The sequence below is a fragment of the Dermochelys coriacea genome, chromosome 7 (assembly GCF_009764565.3).
Source record: "Dermochelys coriacea isolate rDerCor1 chromosome 7, rDerCor1.pri.v4, whole genome shotgun sequence".
NCBI classification, from domain to species: domain Eukaryota; kingdom Metazoa; phylum Chordata; order Testudines; family Dermochelyidae; genus Dermochelys; species Dermochelys coriacea.
Genome location: NC_050074.1, coordinates 46938718 through 46957673, shown reverse-complemented (window position 1 = coordinate 46957673; position 18956 = coordinate 46938718). Strand labels below are relative to the sequence as shown.

The window sequence follows — 18956 nt, the reverse complement described above, 5'->3', positions numbered from 1 at the left end:
CTGACTCCGCGTTTTGAACACTTGGAGGTGGCAATGCTGCACACACACTGCCACATGACCCTCAGATGAGCACATGCGCTGACACGTTGCTTGCAAACAGAGCAGACCAGGGGACGACAATGCAGTTTCATGACCCCTGGCCTGGGATGTGGGAGACCCAGGTTCAAGTCCCTGCTCTGCTGATTCAGGGCAGAGTTCTTCATCCCACATCACCCCAAATCAGCTGGGTCTCCCACACAACTTCGCAGTTTATAGAACAAGAGTCTCTCTCATTTCATGGAAGCCGATCAGTCTCAGCAAAAACGTTCCAACCAGCCCTATTTGGGAAACAGCTGGCCAGCAAGTTGACAGCACAAGATATTGGCACTGCTTTCTGCAGCTGTGCACTTGCCCTTTGTTTCTACAGAGCAGGGGGAAGAACCAAATGAGTCCCAGTGCATTACGTCCATGAAATAGAACAGCTCCGAGCTCCTCCTTGCTCCCCCACAATCATCCTAACAGCTCTTGGAAAGCTCCTGTCACATTGGGATTTTCCAGCTGCTCCCCCTCGGCTGGGGCAGGGCAGGCAGCATAAACCCAGTCCCTTGTCCTTGGGCACAATAGCAGGAAGCAATACGTGCTCACTCACAGCTGTGAAAGTGGGAGGGCAGTTCTACTGCTACACTGCAGGGAGTGAGACCGTTCAAGGTCCCTGCTCCTGCCTAACAGAACAATACAACTCCCAGGGGGCAAACCCCTGCACCAGCTCCTGAAGTCAAATGATTTCTTCCCCAGGTGCCCCATCATGCAGTCACATGATCCCCATGCCACGGCACCGTCATTGCTTGGAGAGGCAGGTTCCTGTATTGGCGCTCGTCCCCTTCCTGGCTGCTTGGCACGTATCCCATTCTCCACCACTCCAGTCCAAGTGACTCCTTCCCGCGCAGAGAGTTCATGTCATCCCCCAGCCCATTGTAGTATCTCAGGCCAGGAAGTGAGGTCTTCATATTGCTTTGTGCAGGGGCTTCCTGTATTAGTCCAGCGGAGCTGCAGACAGTGCATTCTGCTGACGGGCCCAAGGAGACAGGCCTAAATTCAGCGGTAAATCTTGTTCAGCGGTACCCAGGAGTAAGAGCCTGGCTCCTGGGTCTGTATGCCCAGGGCAGCTGGCTCGGGAGGGTGGTACAGGCTCCAAGATTGTGGACCCGATGCTCAGCTGGTGTAAATCAGCACAAGTCCAGGAGCTGTGCCAAGCTGGCCAGGCTGAAGATCTGGCCCCCGCATGTCAAAAATCATCTCTTTTGGTAAGGGATCCCATGTCTACCCCCTGCGGCGTTTCAGGACACCCCTCGGTTCTTAGCCCAAGCGCCCCCTTCCAGCATGAGTGATGCTGGATTGCTCCCTAGCTTCATTACCGGGGAGGGGCAGTGAACATGGATGGGTCTCCACCCAGTGCTGTGGAGTTGGGGGGATACGGAGATCACTGCTTAACCTGCAACACTTCCCACTCTGTTGGGGCAGCTGCAGCGCATGATCCCAGGACACCATTTTCCATCGCAGCACATGGGCCTTACTGTGAGGGGTGACCTGTGTAGGTAGGTGCAGGCTACTGGCCTGTCTCCCCAGCCCAGGAAAGTCTGACTCCGCACCCAGAGTCTCCCAAGCCCTTCCTTCCTTTATTCTTCAAACAAAACACTCCCAAGCCAAGCAGCCTACAGGGACCCCGAGGCCTCTCCCCTTCCCTGCACCGCTTAGCCCTGTGTCAGGATCTGCCACAGGAACCTACTGGTTTCCTATAGCTTTCTCAGCCCTTTTATGGAGATCACCTGACCCCCTTCCCAGCTAGGTCTGATGATCCAACAGGGCTGGCTGCCCCAGGGCCCCTGGCCCTTAAAGGAGTAGGCAACGCTGTTATTCTCTAGTGTAATGCAGAGCCTTCCATAATGCCCAAGAGCATGAAAGGAGGGGAACAGACTTTCCTCTACTCCATAACAGCAAGCTGTGTATCATGCTCTGGCTGGTCAGATCATACCTCTGTGAGGCCAAGGCCTTTGCTACAGTCTGAAAAAGCACCATGGTAAGTTTCCCAGCTCACTCTCCATCCACCTGTCTGTCCTCGCTGAATGATCTGAAAACTCATGTAGGAAATTCTCAGGCCACTGCAGACACACGACTTTGTCGGCACAGCATTTCCTCCCGCTTTCTGAACAAGGAGTATGGGGGAACAATGGCAGGAAGTGAAGGAGACAGACAGACAGACACGCACAGCTGTCTTCTGGATGAATTAGTCATTTAAAGGGGAGGCTGGCTAGTAACGTGGGGCAGGATGATAAATGGCCTTTTGAGACTGCCCTGGATTAATTGCTCCCTTTTCCGGAGAAGCAATCTCCTGGCTGATAAGCACAGAGAGACCAGAGAGACTGTCCGAGCATCCTCTGCCAGGCTCCAAGACTCTATCCATCCGGCGTGGCTCAGAAGGAACCAGCTGTGTTGCTTCACACAGCAGAGATCAGTCATCCTCCATGGTCTTTCTCCAGCTCCACATACTGCACCCCTCATCCTGGAGCTGAGATGTTCAGCAGCACTCTTTGTTAACCTAGCCCACTGGAGTCAGTGCGAACACTCCCAGGGATTTCTGAGTTAGGCTATAATGAGGCTGGTTCTCCACTCATCTTCACCAGTGCTATTCTGGTATCCAGTGCAGCTGGGATGCTCCAGCTCACTTGGGTGGAAGTGAAAGGCGAGGCAGCCCCATCAGTATCTCTGTTTGCAAGCCCAGCCTGATCAGCCCTGAAACATTTTATGATCCTTACATATGAAGGACAGGTAGCCCACTGGTGAGCATGTTACAAGTCCCCCACTTTGCCAATCCACAGAGGATGTGAGCCGTTACAGCCCACAACTACAAGGCATGGGCTCTTTAGCTCAACCTGTAGCAGCTTATCCTTTTAGCCCCCAAGGTCCCCAGTTCAATCCCCTAGTACGTTGGCCAAGATAGCAGCCATCACAGATACACAGCAAAAAGAAATAGGATGCGATTCTATTTCCTTCAGCTGTCAGTTTTATGCATGGTGAGCCATTTCCTTGAGACAACGGAGCTGGGTTGGTGACAAAACAGCTTCTGTTCGAATTAGGTCCTAGAAGCAAGGTACCAAAGGTTATTCTTCTTAAAAGAAATTCAAAATATTTTCCTGAAATAAGAGGTCATCTCAGGTAACCTTGTTTAAGAGAGAAAAATCTACCTTCATGTCCTAGGGAAATAGACAGAGACACTTCCTTATTGCTAGAGGAACGGAATACAATTTGGAAGAATGCTGACAGTCCGTTTCCATCTGTATCTCTGCTCCGAACCTTAAATTCTCACTGCATAAAGCACTACGGATTCCAGTCACTTCAATGGTGAGTCAAGTGATTCCTACCAGAACACTGATATAGGGTCAAATCCAGCCTGGGCTAAGCTTGGGAGTTTCAGGTCTCCAGCCCCATGGTTTGTAAAGCTTTGAGACACAGTGCTAGGGCCAGGCTATCACAAATGCTGGCTGTTTAGCTGCATTGCCTTCCCGTGATTGTGAGCTCAGCTGGACACCTGATTCATGTGCTGGAAACCTCAGCTTTTCCACCCTTCAGTGGAGGTGGTGCCATGCAGTACATTCAGCTCCTGTGATTCTCAGTTATTCAGCAATCATAGGAGACCACTCTATGTTCCTCTCAACCTGGGAGATGGGTTGGGTAATAGCATGTGGACCCTTTGTACCTCTAGATCACTGTTCCCATCTGAAGGCTTTTCAGCAACCTGTGTGGAATGGGTTGGTGGGGTCAGTACAGTTCCTAGCAGGGAGGGGTCCACTTCACAGGAGCCACCATCAAAATTGACAGAGGAGCCATGGGGCAAACAGGTTATGAAGGCTCCTCTCCCAGCTCTGGGGCTGGCCCCCTTCAGGCTGAGGGGCCTTGTGGGGAAGTTTGACCGCCCTGTGGATAAATTGAGGCCCTCAGACTTAAAGGCTGGGACCTTTCCTACAACTGTTTATATTCAATTAAAGAAAGCAGGCTGCCTCTGGAGCTCTCGCCTCATCCCCACAGCATGTGACGCCAAGTGCTTTGCCGGGGGAAGAAGGCGTTCTAAGGACTCCATCTAAACCTGTCATCTGTGATGAATCTCTGTTTTCTTTTGGCTGAATTACGGCATTTGGAAAGAGGCCCTCCACGGCTGCTCATCTTGCATGAGCTACATGCTCCTCTCGGGCAAGAGGGCTCTACTGGCAGGTGTGGAAACTCAACAGCAGCAGCATTTAGAACAAAAGTCACTTGTTCTGCTCCAACAGTCCCTGTTTTTGAGGCATCTCTTCCTTGCTACCCAATGGGCAGGAGAGAAAGACCCTAAAATGGCTGGTAAGTAACTCCCACCAGTCATCTGCTTGTATTTTTCTGTCCTCTGGAAGCTTAGAGACTTCTGGACAGACAAATCAACCAGCAGCAAGAAAATGATGGCAAGAGAGCAATGATGCATAGCAGTCCAGGGGAATGAGACTCTACAGGTGAAATTCCGACCCACATCAGAGCCATTGGCAAAACTCCCATTAATGTCACTGGACCCAGGATCCCCCTGCCGCATTTCTAACTGCTTGGTTACCATATATTGACACAACCTCTTCATTCTTAATGGCTGATTGGTCAATTGCTGTTGCACTAACCCCCTGGAAGAGGCTTTGATCAGATCTTCTGCTGAAGGGAATGGTCATACGGCTCTGACTAGTTCAATAGAGATACGCTGATTTACATCAGCTGAGGATCTGGCCTACAGTTGTTTTTTAACTTGGGAAATAAAGGTATCACAATCCAACAACTTGTACAAAGGCGTGCTCATCTCTGAACCATTCAGTCTGCGAGCATGAAGAAACCTGGAAATCAATATACCTACTGGACAATAGCTTGGGAACACGGTTCAATAGGAAAACAGCCCACACAGTGTATCAGCTGGGCAGGCCAGTTTCTAAAACACAAGAACCAACCGAGACCTCAGTTCTAATCTCCAGCTGAACCAATCAGAACCTTCTATTACATGTGGGTAAGTAGCCCATTCCCAAACCCATACAGGACTGCCACTTTGGCTGAAATCCTTCAATCTCATCTGAACCAGCGTGTATCTTTATAATGTACTAGTTCTGGGGTTCTGTTGGGGTTGGAATGCATGCTTGTTGGGGAGCAGGTATTGGTTAATCAAAACAAAGGCCAAAGGGCTGAAGGATTAGCCTTTGGAGGGAGAAGAACAGGGTTGGTGAAGGAAAGAGAAGGGAGACCTCAGATCATTTGGATATGGATCTGAAATTCAGAGGGATTCTCAGAACCGACCCTCCAGTCTTTCTGAACCTCGCCTCTTCTTGTTACGAGCAGCAGATCCCAGACGAGACTGGGTTCCGTTTCAGCCCCAGAACCTCTGCCAAACAGGGAGAAAAGCAGCCAGAAGTTGATGAGAAGAACAAAACCATAAGGAACCTGCAGCAGCAAAAAGCAAACATGAACTGTGGATTGGTGAGTAGGGAATACAGGGGAAATGGATAAACATGTGTAAATCCTGGGCAAATGCAAGAGGGGAGCAGCAGCAGGCCTTTGATGTGCCTGCCTGTGAAGCTAGTGGAAAGAGTTAACCCCACACAAACAACAAATCCAAGGCAATGATGATATTTTTAAACACAAAAAACCTGATTCACCCACTCCCAGCATGAGCATCACTGGGAAGATGAAATTATTTTTAACTCCATCCGTACAAGCAGCAGTCAGGTTGGATGAGCCTGGCTTATCTGGAGCTGCTAGTGGCTGCTGAATTCCATGAAGCCAATGTCAGAACTCACTGCCACCCCCACATGCTCCACTCCAAGATGGCAGGAGCCCCGATCTCCCTACTCTATTGAGTACACAGATGCTGAGCCGCCCTCTTTGTAGTCCAACTGTTGGTTTCTCAGCCTCTCTGCTGTTTATTTTTCCTCAGAAAAAGTCTCTCATATAGCAAGGGTTAGGGGAATGGAGAAAGGCCGCCCCAGGGCCTGGATCCACTGGTGAGAGCTTGCAAAATAAATATGTGGAGGCCAAACTGAGTGACAGCCACTCCTGGGAGCAATTAACTTTGGGATGGACTATCAACAAGGGGTTCTCCTGCCCCCCTCGCTCCCTCCAGAGTCTCAAATCATGGTTTTAAAATAACCATTTATAAGGAGCAGAGCGAAGAGTCAGGAAATCAGGGATGATTCCAATCTCTGCCAAATCTGCCAAACACCCTCCAACAAAGAATTCAGCCTTTCCCGCCAGCTTCTTGCTGATCACTAAGGACCATGTACTGCTCCTTATGGCCAGGAGCCAAAGGCCACTGAAGCGAATGGAAAGGCTCCTATTGACCTCAATGGCCTTTGGATCAAGATTTAAGCATGCGATGCACATCACTCCTCAGGGTTCAGCAAGTGAGAGGAGATTTAGTCCACTCCCTGTGCTGGTTCTGTACTACACCCCGCCCCCATCTCCCCAGCCAAGACCACTCACCATCTCATGTACAACTGTTCTGATGGGGAGACACCAAAACTACCCATAGCTGAGAATGCCCCAGCTCATGCTATGGGATATTGCAGTCTGTAATGTATGTATAGAAGGTGAAGAAAGCTAACAGTTCAAACCGTGTGCCCACACTGTATTCAAGAAGTGTGACTGCAGCATGTGTGAGCTCAAAGCTAGCTCAGGTATATCTACACAGGCTGCAATCAGATCTCCCGACTGCAGTGTAGACACATCCAAAGACTGGCTTCTGCTCTACATTCACACTAAGCAAACTGCTTTCCATGTACATGATTCCAAACTGTTCTGCTGTCAATTCTGTAGTTAAAGCCCTGGACTGGGATTCAGGAGATCTGAGTTCAGTTCCTGGCTCCTTGTATGACCCTGAGCCAGTCACTTAGTCTCTCTGTGCCTCCGTTTCCCCATCTGTAACATGGGGATAATAATCTTTTTCTGCCTCAAAGGGGCTTTGTGAGGATCAATCCATTAATGTTGGTGAAGAGCCCAGATGTGACAGTGACAGGGGCCATATAAGAACCTAGATGTGAGCCCAGAAAGGAAAAGCGACTTGTCCGAGGTCACACAGGGTGAGCTGTGACTACACCATCCAGGTTATATGCACTATCCCCCAGACATGTCCCCTACTGATGGGAAGGGGAACCACAGCCCCGAATATAGAAACAGACACCGCCTCTTCAACTTCACAAACCCAGGACAAGGCCTAGTAGTCAACTGCTTGTTATAGTCTGCAGTCAGACACGTAACAGAGGGACTCCGCCCCAGAAGCAGTAGCTGCTCAGGAAGGACAAGAAGGGCTATCACACACAAGGGGTGGGGTGAATCCTGCTAGGGTGGTCCAATCATTGTTTAGTGACCAGGCAGAGTTGAAGGGGCCAAACAGGAGCCGAGATCTGCTGGGGCTCACTCAGGATATAGGCCTTGACAGCTGGGAAGCCAAGGATGCAGGAAAAGGGCCCAGAACAGGCATAACACTCCCTCCCGTTTCCAGGGATGGAGTGTTATGGGAGAAGGGGGCTGAGGGAGAGGCATAAATAACCCCTTTATCGCCTTCTTTGACAGCTAGAAGCGCGTGGAAAAATAAGTCAGCGCAGCCGAGGTGAAATCCAGAGCAACTCCATCAGGAGATTTTAGGAGGAGCAGAGCAACTTACCGTTGGGTCCTTCCCCTTCTGAAAACACTCCTCCTTTTGTCCAGGGAGAGGGGGCCAGGAAATCTGAAACAGAAGACAGGAACCTGAGGCCAAGTCTCTCTGGGGACACAAGCAAGGGGGAGACTGAGGGGACTGGATGAGGGGAAGTTTTGGGGAGTAGTGCTCCTTGGGAATCCACTTCCTCTAAGCAGTCGCCCTAGAAGAATCAGGGATGCTAGGACGCCAGGGCATTCAGCCTCCTTCAGACGGCTCTGATTTCTGGATTGGGGCAGCGTATCTGGACACAAAAGCTCTTCACATCTTAATCTTCCCTGACAGCCGATGGAAGTGTCTCACTGCCCGTAAACGTTAAGGATTAATAGAGTGGGCTGCAGGTGGGAGTAACACAGGCAGAGGGTGGGCAGGGTTCCCTCCCCAGTGCACCTTAATCCTGACCTGCAGCCCCCCCTGCTAGTCTAATTTTGGGGTCCCAGCCCCCTCTTCCCCAATTTTTGGTCAGAATTTGCTTTCACTTCCACAAGTGTAAGCCTAGCTTCAGTGGAAGGACCCCAGATTTACACTGGTGTAACTAGAATCAAACTAGAATGCCCTTCTTTGTCTGTAACTCTAGCAGATAGTTATCCTAGCCACTGAGGGCTTTGAAAGTTTCTCTTACAGTAACCTCACTGATGCTGCTTGGCAGAGGAATCTGGATAAATAAGAGACATATTCTTAAAAAAGATGAGAGTCCCTGCTGATCTTCCCGTCTCCCCGGGGGGGGGGGGGTCTCACCCCCTCACAGCCACAGCTCTAGAGCTAGAGACACACAGCACAGTTTATCTTTTGCTATTTGTCCAAATAAAGCCAAAATTACAGCTGGCAAAGACACCAGCTGAACCGAGAAGGCTGAGACACTTAGAGAGTCCCTTACATGGTGTGTTTCATCTCTTGGGCTCAAAAGATGGAAAGACCAATTTACAAAGATGAGTCAGTTTCATTACTCCCCTGTCAACATGTGGGGAAACTGAGGCACGAGGTGGGGCTGTGACTCATCCCAGGTCCCCCAGCGGAACAGTGCCAGGTTTTTCAAGGCCCAGTTTAGTGTCCTGCCCACAGAATGCTAAGGGATCATTAAACTACCTGGAATATTAGCCTGGTTTGGAGCTGCAGTAGAACAATTCATTGCCGTAATAACAGCAGCACTCTCCATTTACACCGAGCCTCGTTATCCAAAGTAGGGCACCACTGCTCCTGATTTACAAATGTGCCAAAAGCCCCACAGCAAGTCAGTGACAGATCTGGGCATAGAACCCAGGATTCCTAGCTCCCCAGTCTCACTGCTAACCACTGTGCCATACTGCCATCCCAGAAAGGGCCAGTCTGAACCACAGGAACGTGTCAGTGTGCGTCTCTGACATATAGGTTTGCGGTGTGTGTGTGAGCGGGGCCCGGGCATGAAGCGTGAGCATCTTAAGGTGAGGGGTGACTGTATGAATCTCTCGTGTGCTCTGAGTGCCCCCGCCTGTGCGTTTGCATCAAAACCCTGCATCTCCAGCAAAGGGCTGGACGCGTTTGAACGGAGGCTTTGTGCGTGGTGGGAGCGTGTCAGTGTTGGTACGGGGTGGCGTGTCTTTCCTTGCAGGGTCTGCGTGTGTACTGACGTGCACGTACTGGTGAGCCAGAGAGAGGGCACGTGTGTGTGACGAGGTGGGTGCCTGATGGGTGAGGCAGACTGTGTGCAAGAGCACATCTTCCCCCTGCCAGGCCTGCAGGCACCCTCGTGGGTGCCTCCACCGCTCGGATAGAGGGCAGGCAGGGTACACAAGCCCTTGACCTTTTCTCGGTGTCATTACAGAGACACTGAATTTCCCTTCTCTGCTGCACACAGTCAGCGAGGCAGGGCTGTGGGGGCCGCTCCAGCTCTCAGCTTGGCCTGACAGGGTTTCCAAGGGCTGCGGTCACTGTCCTCAGGCAGGAATCCCCTGTGCTAACAGCCCTGCTGTAGGAGAGGCAAGGAAAGCTGTTGGGTCAGGAGAAGCCCACTCACCCCAGGGGAAGTGGGAATGGGGGCCCAGTTACCAGGCCAAGACACAATACCTTTCAATTTGGGGCTATGGACCTCGATCTCTCTGGCAGTCTCTAGTCTGAGCCATCCTCCCTACCCACCCTGCCATTTCCTGTGGGCTCAGGGATTCAGATGCAGCCCTCGGTAGCAGAGAGGGGTGTCCAGATTGGGCTGATGGCCTGCCATGTGATTCTATGTAGCAGATGAGCTCGAGCACAGTAGAGGGGAGTTAGCCCTGCCTAGCAGGGAATCCAGACTCCCGGGTCTCCTTGCAGGAACGCTCACAGCACCTGGCAGGGGTGGGGTTTCTCCCTAGCACAGCGATTGCATTGCTGCCACCAACTTCTCCCCTTCAAACTGCCCATCTGAGCCCCTGAAATGCAAAGCGCTGCCTCTCCTTCCCCGCTGCCTGTAGTGTCATTCCCTGGCACTAGTTTGGAGGAGACCAGGTTTGGAAGGAACTGGAGGATCCCGATACCTGGATCGGCAATGACTAGGCACTCTGAACAAGGGCCTGGCAACCCCAGCCTCTGACGGTCAGGCTGCATCACAAACGGACACCAGCGCGAAGGTTACACTAGCAAGCACTGCACTGATGGGTCTCTGTCTCCATGGGCTTCCGATCAGATTGTCCCGTCAACAGGCTCCATCTCTTACCCATGTGAGTCATCTTCCTCTGGGGTGAAGGAGGGATTGGCTCCATGCTTACTCACTGATCTCCCTGCCCCAGCATACTGCTCTGCTGACTATACTCAGACTCTGCTCAGTCTATACCTAGGAGGACGGCACTACCCACCCCCACATCCCAAAGGTCAGGTTCTGGGGGTTCCGCCCTCACATTGGCCTCCTTCTGTGCCCCTAGGAGCCAGAGGAGAATTGGCTAAGTTATGCCTGATGAGTTACTTTCCACCACAGTGAGAGCGGTCATCAAGCCAACTGGTTGCATCAGCACTCTGTAGACAGAGGAGTACGCCAGGGGTCAGCATTGATTGTAAAGCCAGGTCTGCTTGACCTTGTTGGCTGCGGAGAAGTTCAAACCCAAATCTGGACCTCAGCTACTCAGTTCAGATCTCTCCCTAGAGCGGGCTGTAACAGAACCTCCAAAACCAAGCGTCCCTGGACTCCAGGGCAGTTCATACATGGATCCAATCAGGAGCCAAACTTCCCAACTGGGCACCGGCTCTCATCAGTCCCTAGGGAAGGGTTCAATTTGGATCATATACCCAAAGGCTCAGCTGATTATCCACCCACTATCCCAGCTATCCAGAACTCTTTGGTCTGCAGACAGGAGGTGGAAATCTCATGAGAACAGTCTCTCTTGTGAAACTGGCAGTACCCCTGGCTTCTAAAAGGGCTGGAACAGCCTGTCTCTCTGCATTGTGTCACATTAGCCTCCGTGCCTGGACTGGATCTGGAAGCGCAGAGCCATATGCACGAAAAGGAGAGAGCAATACATCCCCCTACAGTGGAGATATAGATACAGAAGGCAGTAAATAAGGACCTCATCTGCTCATCGGCTGAGAGAGGGATGGATCAGAACTCATCAGGTGAGAGCCCGGTGGGGCACAGAGAGGGTGGGAGCAGAAGTCTCAGTTAACAACGTTATTTTATGTCTACTAGCAGAGACCTCGGCCCCTGGGCTGTTAAAACAATCCTGCTTCCATCCAAAAATGCCTTCAGCCACTTAGCTGCGAGGGAGTCACCGTGATAAGGTAGCGTCTATTTATTTATTCTCATAACGTGGTTGAAAAGAGTGGACGTAGCTGGGTTGCCAATGTCAGACGCCTATGGCTCATAATTCAATCTGTGTCAGGCCCTGGGCTCACAGGAAGAGGAGGAAATGAGATCCAATTACACTGACTTCCTTTGGGGACCCTCCCTCTCGCTCTGTTTCTTACGGGAATGGGGAGGGGAACTCTTACGCTGACTGGTTGGGAGGTTTTCTCCAGTCTCCCCATCCAGAGGAGAGCACGCTGGCTGATAGGCGTCACCACACTCCTGTCAGCAGGTCTTCAAGAGGGGGTTTGGGGACAGAAGGGGGAGGCATACAGTGTGATTATGGTCCAAGGACCTAATCCAGGAGAAGAGACGGGACTGGGCTGAGGCACAAGCCCCCTGCTCCCCTCTGGGGGAGTGGAACCTGGGAAGAACAGCTGAAAGACCCTTTGATCCAGCTTACACTCAGCGGGCTATATGGGGATCTAAGCCAACATGCCAGTCAAAGCTCAGTAGGAACAGAGCATCAAGGGAAGCAGTGCCACAGAGCCATATGGGAGAGGGATCTGTTGTATATTAAAAGCAATGAGCCCACGCTGTAAAAAGTCTGGGGAATTTCAGAGACTGGAGTTGGGGGCCCCCCCTCAGCGTAGGGAAATCTGCAGCGTGGGAGGCAGGGCACGCACTCGGTAGCAAAGGGAGCATTTGGGAAAAACTGGCGCATCACTGTGCATTGAGAGTAGGTTTTTCAAAGTAACCTAACTCTGCTCACACTGACGTCAAAGAGTTTTACCATGGAATCCGACAGGAGCCAAGCTAGGCCAAGGCTGAGCGCTTTGGAAAACCACAGCACTAAACAACTACTGGACCCAACCTAAATCAATGGGAGCAGTGACAGGAGACAGGGGATGCTCATGTGGGCAGGAAACCTCCTGGATATCCATCAAAACCCAGGGCAACCAGCCACCATCCCGCTGTGCCTCCAGCACAGACTGAAAGACTGGCGGGGTGCAATCCTGGGCCCACTGAAGTCAAGGGCAAAGCTTCCATTGGCTTCACTGGGGCCAGGATTTTGCCATGGCATCTCAGAACTGCCTGTCCCAACGTCCCCACTTTCTTGTTTTCCATCCCCACCTGCACTGATTTTACCTTTGGCCCCGTCATCGAATGGGCTAATTCATCCTAAGGGTTCCATTGATCGCCAGCCTGTGCTTCCATGCTGCTGATTACAGTTCATTGCAGGCCAACCCCCTGCAGGCTGCATGCTTTCCCATACGTGCCCCCAAATTCCATTAGTGTAATGATTCCGGCCCCTCTTTAATGAGCTCTGCTGGGGTCCAGTGCTCCTGGAAGATCCCTGGCGCTATTTCTGACCTGCATGCCCCATCCTATTCCAGTTCTAGCCTCCCCACAGCTCTGCCAGTACACCTCAGTCCCAATCCCTGGCCCAGTCTTTGACCACCGCACCTGGTCCGTCCACACCAGCCCAGCCCTGCGCCACATGCATTATGTATGCTGTATGGAATGGCGCTGCCCTGCTCACCCACATAGGTGCAGAGAGATTGGGTGTTACCTCCTTGGCGTCCATGCCGGGCTGATCCAGCCACAGAGAGTAGAGTGTATCTTTTCCCCCGATGAAGAGCCGGTCGCGGTATTCGTCCAGATACAGGGAGCGGAAGTCTGGGAAGCCCCGGTGGCCGAGGAACAGCTTTGAGCGGTTAGCAGCCAAAAGATCTGAAGGCAGAGAACAAGGAGAATCTACTTGTGATGTCACAGCACATGAGGGGCAGTGAAGGTGGGGGGGGGAGACTGCACAGATCCCCAACTCTAACCTGTCTGCAAAACCAGCACAATCATGCCTGGCTCACTTACCCCCGGGAAGCTCCATTATAGCCAAGTACGACAGCCTCAGGGCTTCTCTAACTTACCTTCTGTTTCCCCTGGCCCACTGTGTGCCCTAAATAGTAGAGAACAGATGTAGTGTAATGCACTCAGGCCATACGCTTGGCATGCCCCCATTTGCCACCTGTGCTGGAGGCTGGGAGGGGGCCAGTGTAGTCTCCCACCTCCTAGCTCTACCCCATTTCCAGGGTGTTTCTGCCCACTTTAAGATCTCTTTATGCTGCTGCCATTGGCCATTGCTGCACTGCAGCTAGAGACCCAGATGTCTTCTCTTGCCAGGGCATCCCTGACTGGGATAGGTGAACCGAGTTGGATCAAGTGAGAACTGATCTGAGCCTCGACCCCAAAACTCCAGCTACACTTGAGCCATTTGGGTCCAGCTCCTGCCAGGACTAGGATCAGTAGAATGCCATGTCAAAGGCATGGCCAGCCTGTTTGCAGCCCTAAGAGTTTCACATAAGGCCCTGCCCTTGGGGATTCTCCTGACCCTTTGGGGTTCACACTTTGTTAGTTTCACACCCAGCCCAGAGCACCAGGCCCTCGGTGCATCTGGGAGTGCTCACCACACTTAGCGGGAGGAGCTGGACAGAGCCATCATCAGCCGGGAGTGAGGACAGGAGGGAAATTTACTGCTGATAAAAGCCCTGAAGATAAATGTCCTGTAAAAAGTCTGTCAGCGCATCAGCAATTAAACTCCCCTCCGCAGACAGCCCAGAGCACAGGACAACGCCAGGGGCTGCTGGGAAGAGGCTCTGCAGGCCAGGAGTGTGAGGAGACCATTGCGAGGGGAGAAGAGGACAATGCATCGAGAGAGGGGTAATGGGCTGCGTGGGGCGGGGGGAATGGAGAAAGGAATTGCCCACTCAGTATAAACCCACATGCTCACTGCTGCCAGCCCTACACTGCTCCCATACACCAGGCAAGCAGATACAATTCACACACAACCCTACACACACAACTCCCAGCTACACATGCAGGGCATCTGTGCTGTGCACACTTACATATTAACCTTACCAGGGCCATAAATCCTGCCCCTTGCAGCACCTCCTAGTGACCCAGAGCACTGGCACGCCCTAAGAATATGTCCCCAGCCCTGACTCCTACTGGGAGGAATCGCCTTACTCCTCAGTCCCTCGCCCTCCAAGTCAGGATAATACCACACCACCCCCCAGGATCTGCCACCTCCTTAGACACACACATGGCATCTTCTGTTGCCATGGCACTACCATGCGTGTGCCAGTCAAGGGAAGTAACTAACATACAAGTTGGGGATCAGATGAGACATGCCTGAGCTCTGTTTAAAGACAGATTAGATTGATAACCTCTCTGCGTATATGCAGACACATTCACTGAACAGATCCTCGCTCACACAAAACTACAACGCAATAAATGCGAATGCTCCTGTCCCCAGCTAGAGCTCAGCACAATCCCGATGGGGCATTCTTGTCCCCCCATTGGAGCAGCTGGGGGATGCAGTGGAGGGAGAAGACCCTGCTATGTTCTGTTGTGCCTTGCTGCCTGGCATGGGCTCCCCAGTGCATTCCTTTTGCATAATGAGTGAAAAAACCAGCATCCGAGAGATTAGGCATCTGGAGCCTGTGGTATATTATAACAACCCGGGGATTCGGACTGCGGAAGGAAAGACAGAGACTTGAGGTTTGCCACAAACGAGCCACTTGCCAAAGACAGACCCAGCCAGCTTCCCATTAAGGATCCTAGTTGACCAGGCATTTCCTGTACGAAGAAGTACAGTAATTGGGACGCCGGCTAGAGGGCATTCAGAACGCCAGCTGTACACAAGAACCTGTGCTGGAACCTGAAGCACAGAAGTAACCAATGAATGGGAATGAAGCAGGGGTGCTCCCGGGAGACTTAAAGGTCTTCCTCCTGACCCCGCCCTTCCTCTCGTTCTGCTCCTTTGGCCCAGTGGCTTTACAGCATGCTGGCAGCACCTCTGAGGGAATCCACACTCAGATGGCAATTTTCCAGTCCTCTGCTAGTCCTTATTCCCTCCAGGACACAGGAAGGGGAACAGGCTGCGTTCGGCACAACGGGTGTTACATGGACTGGGCGGACTCACTGTGAATACGTGGCTTACAGTCTCTGTACACTCCATCCTTTGGGATAAGGGGCAGGGTGGGAAGGAACGATGGGTAAGAAGCAGATGTGGGGAGCTGGGAGAAGGAAGGGGGAAGAGGAGATGGAGAGAGCAGGGAGAGGTTGAGTAGAGGAGTCAGAGAAGGCAGGGCAAGACTGACATGTATCACGTCAAAGAAAAGCTCAGTTGGCATCAGCACTATGCCACACTGATACTGCCTGGGGCAGACCATGTCCTGCTCCCTGGAGTTTTCCTGTCATTCTTCTGCCACCAAGTGCACCACACTGCGGGAAGGGGATTGGAGGGACAGGTCCTGGCAGCTGAAGAGCGCGTGTGTTACAGTTCTGAACGGGGATGGAGGTGAAGAAAGGGGTGCGGATTGTGACGCCGAGTGACCTTCACAGAATCACAGCTCAGGGCAGGGGCAGGGAGACTTATCGGAGGCCTGTCTCCACCGTGTTGTGCGTACATTTACAACTAGATAAACTGAGAGAGCAGGATCTTGGCACCAGGCCCCAGGCTCAGGAGACAGAGGTGCTAGTTTCCAGCCACTCTCTCCTTGATCCTCAGTTATTCCCGGTCAGCTCAGGACACGGGCACATAGGAGCAGCTACAGGCCACCTTCCTGCGCCAGCACCTTGGGAAGGGAGCCAGCAGGGCTGTTCTATCTGGGGAAGAACTTCACATTAAGAGTCTCTGAAGTCATAACGCGCAGCAAAAGGCCTCCCCGAGTTCCCACACAAGAGTTTGGAGCAACCGGAGCGGAGAGAGGTTCAGAAGAGCCCATCCAGGCTCCCCCACACTCTCTGTGACCACGCTGGCAATGGTTCAGTCCCATCCACACTAGTTCACCACCAGCTGATGGGGGAGTTGGGGAGGATCCATGATTGAGAACCACAGTTATCAGCAGAGGATTTTCCTGGGGAGTTACAGCCATTGGCAGTAGCGCATCCGTTCTCTGGAGGCTTCCAGCCAACCTAGACGTGTTCAGCAAATCCCCAATTCTTTCTTTTAACACCACATCTAAGGCATCAATTAAAGGTCCCCGTTAACCTGAGATCCAGCTGCACCCAAGTCTCTTCTTGATTTTTCTCTTTTCACATAGCCCGCGTTAGCTTTGGACAAGGAATAAAGCTAGCCTGACCTCTGCTGTTATCTATCTCATCCAGTCCAATCTAAATTCCATGCCGACAGCTGTTTTAAAAGAACATTAAAGTTGCAAAGTGAATCACGCAAAAAGTCAAGAAATGCCAGAATTCAGGTTGTCTATATGCAACCTTAGCTTTGCCCTTTGTACGTATGCCTTACAAGAAAGTCTTCAACTACACAATCTCATACTATTTTTTCCCCAGGGCTCCTGCCGCATTCACTACACAGGTTGGACAGTGTAGTGAATGAGGCAGCTATTGACTGGCGCATTCACTACACAACCCTGAGTCACCCAGCATAGCCCCTGAGGGCCCCTATATGCTCTCATTAAGGTAACTTCAGATTTGCTCCATATTTATTCTGTGGCAATAGCAAGTACAAAGATAAGGCCATGAGCCACAGGACCCTGTCTCATTCATATCATGCCCTGCCTCCTTCTCTGCATATCACCCAGCCAGTGCACTGAGGGTGAAATTCCCTCCGAGGCTTCGGCATCACTTACACCCATTTTAGGAATTAAAGAGATGCATACGCATAGTTTAGACAATCAGCATAGGGGTGAATTATACCTGGAATGAAGCAGTGGAACCTTTCATTTGCCTTTTGGTGTTTGAGCATTTAAGGTTGGCATTTGCAAGCTTCTCTCCACACCTGGAGGCTAGGAGCTTATCTTAATTTTAAAACGAGAGCCCCATATCACATGATTCCATCAGGTGAGGCCATAAAACAGGATTTCTTCATCTCTAACCTATGTGAGCTTTGCTCCTCAGAAGTTCATTGAACAACTGGAGCAACCTCCAGCTGTGACGTCTCCACAGCAACAAGCTGTGTTGTCACCAGCAGTGGATGATGACATTGGCCTGGGGAATAAGCAGCAGGACCAGGTTAACCCTAAAGAGACAAAGATCCTGGTTCTGGGCAACGAAGAGAGAAGAACAGGAGTGAAAATATCAGCTTTCCCAGCAGAAGTCCCTCCAAAGAGGAGAGTTTCAGCATTCTCCAGGCATCGGCAGCTCTTTAAAGATGGTTCCTTCTTGTTTAATAGTGCTGTCCCCTGCAGTAATAATTCTGTATAAACTGACCAGTAAGCCCTTTATCCCCAGCTGTGTAACTGATATACACACACCCTTCTCAGGGCACTCACTGAAAATCCTCCTGGATAAAGGAGAGGGGAGCAGAGAAGGGCTGTGAAACAAGGACTTCGCCAAATCCACCTCCAGTTTGTTACTCCCCCTCACCCACTCTGATGTCAAAGGGAAACTTGAATGGCTCCTTCATGTATGGCTTGGAGGTGTGGGCAGGGTACCCTTAGAGAGGGAGGTGGATCAATAAACTGGCCCGTTTGCATCCAGGACCTGTGCTTGTTGTCCCTGAAGCGAGCTTGGCCGTTCTCAGCCATAATAAAAAATGATGCATGCCCAGCAGGGCTGTCAGCTGGATGCCCCATCCCCATAACAGGTACCCTGAGAGGCTGCCATTTCTCAGGTTCCAGGGTGACAGTGGCGGGGTCTGTCCTATGGCTCCCAGTGATTCAGAGGAGAGGAAACCCTCCAGGATAAAGGTGAGTGCATGTGGAACCAGCACCTTGTAGCGCTGAGAAAAAACGCAGCTGAATCAGGACTGTTCAAGGCTCTTTTGCCAGTGTACCCAGCCTTGCATGGCATTTGCCATTGGATCTCAAAGCACTGACAGACTTATGTCTGGCCCTGCACCCAGCTGTCCTCCCTTATCAAAGCCAAGCACCTCCTCTCATGGATCAAACACTTCACCACTTGCTGGGTGGGGAAGTCAGAGCAACCCTCCCATCACCTCTTCTGGCTTCAGAAAGAGGGTGACAACGCAGGGCCCACTGCTGCTCCCAGCAGTGGGAGCAGAGCACTAGTGTAGACAGGGTGCAGGAGACATTGTAACTGCCATATCAGCTAAGCTTACTGTAAAGAGAGCAGGACAGCAAGGTGGTTAAACTACTGGCTTTCTGTCTACACTAGGGCCTCCTCCCACTGCTGCCAACCCGCAATCAAAGCAGCCCAAGAGAAATGTTCAGCATGAAAGCCTAGTACAGTCACAGCATTAGTGGGCAGAGGCCGGCGGGGGAGAAATAAGGTAATTCAGGGTCTCAGTGTGCAGTGAGCACCAGCCAGGTTCACGGCAGCCCTGTAAAGCATTAGTTCCACTGCATAGTGATAGTAAAATATGAGTCTGGAGTGGACAACTCCCAGGCAGGCCCCCGAGGGGGACTGTCTGCCCAGTACAGCCCTAAGTGCAGGAGGCCATAATTCATCACAGTGACACGAGCTCCCAGCATGGCGAGGGGAGACGGGGGTAATTTGTCATCAAGTCCTGGGGCTGTTCCA

The 18956-nt window shown here is 51.7% G+C and overlaps 1 protein-coding gene across 1 annotated transcript in view; it reads right to left on the bottom strand.

Moving 5' to 3' along the window:
• The window catches only part of SEMA3G (semaphorin 3G), a 67419-nt gene that overhangs the window by 27324 nt on the left and 21139 nt on the right, over window positions 1-18956 (bottom strand). Inside the window, 2 exon segments of the mRNA XM_038409098.2 lie at window positions 7694-7756; window positions 13027-13187. Of these exon segments, the coding sequence (XP_038265026.2) occupies window positions 7694-7756; window positions 13027-13187 (224 nt within the window).